General features: G+C 38.8%; 1 protein-coding gene across 1 annotated transcript; it reads right to left on the reverse strand.

Annotated features, from left to right (window-relative positions):
• Nucleotides 1-1,143, reverse strand: LOC145058823 (abscisic acid receptor PYL2-like). Its single transcript, XM_079006709.1, has one exon. The coding sequence runs from the start codon at nucleotides 911-913 to the stop codon at nucleotides 350-352; it is 564 nt and encodes a 187-aa protein (XP_078862835.1). The 5' UTR covers nucleotides 914-1,143; the 3' UTR covers nucleotides 1-349.
• Between the last annotated feature and the right edge of the window lie 344 nt (nucleotides 1,144-1,487).

Below are 1,487 nucleotides of genomic sequence, written 5' to 3' on the forward strand. Positions count from 1 at the left end.
TTGATAACAACACTTTAACTCTATTTGGAATCTTTAATTAATTACAACGACCAATAAAATTATACAATTTGATTTGCGAAAGTCGATATCATTGCAACTGTTGACAATGAAATCAAAGAACTATTTGTGAATAATCGAATACTAAAACTAACCCCCAAATTTATTTGATTCAACAAAGAAAGAAAGAAATCAAGAAAAAAAAAAGATTTACTAATTAAAGCTTCAACACCACCCTATCAGAATCTTTGACTTTTGGTGGTAGAAGTAGAAGTCATCATACCTGGTCCACCACCAGCAGCACCACCAGTTGTGCCGCCCATCGCCGGCCGGCGTAATGATTGTCATTAACTCATTCGCTACCATGCAGAGAAGACATGGCCACCACACTCAATTTCTGAAGATTCAATTTTACGACAGTATCTGTAAACATCTTCGTATCCTCCACCGTGTTCCCTTCTGGTATATCAACAATGTAAGATTCCAAAACAATGGTGTAAACCTTTCCATCTTTGTTGAACTCATTGACAGAAGTAACAGAAAGATAGTTATTCAATCGGTGTTCTCCACCCACAACACGAAAACTCAAGATGTGTTTCTCATCGTCCAAAAGCTCGAGCCTTTCTGTGCTGGTGGACGCCGGAAGGCCTGAGATGACGGTGACTTCTCGGATACTCCCAACACCGCCATCACCAATCATGTTACAGCTCTTGATGAAATGCTTGTAGCTTTGTGGGTTGTCAAAGCGGCGTATCAAGGGCCACACCACGTGGGCGGGGGCGTCGATGCGCTGCGTGATCAGTGAGGTGCATGTGTTTGGCATTTTGTCGAACATGTGGTAGGCATTAATTATGGGTTTTAGCTCTGAATATTCATCTGGAGTCAGGCCTTGTGGGATTGAATTATTTCTGTCCATTTCAAGAACCAGAATAATTAGCAATCAAGCAACTGAGTAGGGTTAGCTAGTTTGAATGAATCATCAAGGAAGAGAGATGAGATGGGGATACTGCTCTGCTAAATTAAGAACAAGATCACATGGAAATGGGTTTGATTGTTTGAAGGTGATGGGAGAAGAGAGGAGAGGAGAGGAGAGGAGAGAGGTTGGTGGATAGGACAATGGCACATGAACCATGGAGGTGGAAGGGTTTTCTTATGAATTTTTAGAACTTTAGGGGTCACTCCTTCAAACTTTTGAGTTATTTGCCCTTTAGGTTACAAGAAAGTTTACATTTGCCCCTCCTACTTTTCTTGTGTTTCTATTCAGTCATTTTTAAACCAATTATTCCATTTGGGTTAGCTTTACTTTATATCAAGTAATGATAAAATCCTTTAGCTTTGAAATTTATGGAAATCATTTCTAGTGATTTTTCAACCAAACACAACGTTGATGAATTTTTCCATTCCAATTCATTTGGACTTCTTCTATGTAAAACTGATTAATGCATCTTTTTGACAAACTAGATTTTAAATTTTCAAATTCTCAAAGCTAA

Source organism: Lactuca serriola, chromosome 6 (genome assembly GCF_051521515.1).
Source record: "Lactuca serriola cultivar US96UC23 chromosome 6, Lser_US96UC23_V15, whole genome shotgun sequence".
Lineage (NCBI taxonomy): Eukaryota > Viridiplantae > Streptophyta > Magnoliopsida > Asterales > Asteraceae > Lactuca > Lactuca serriola.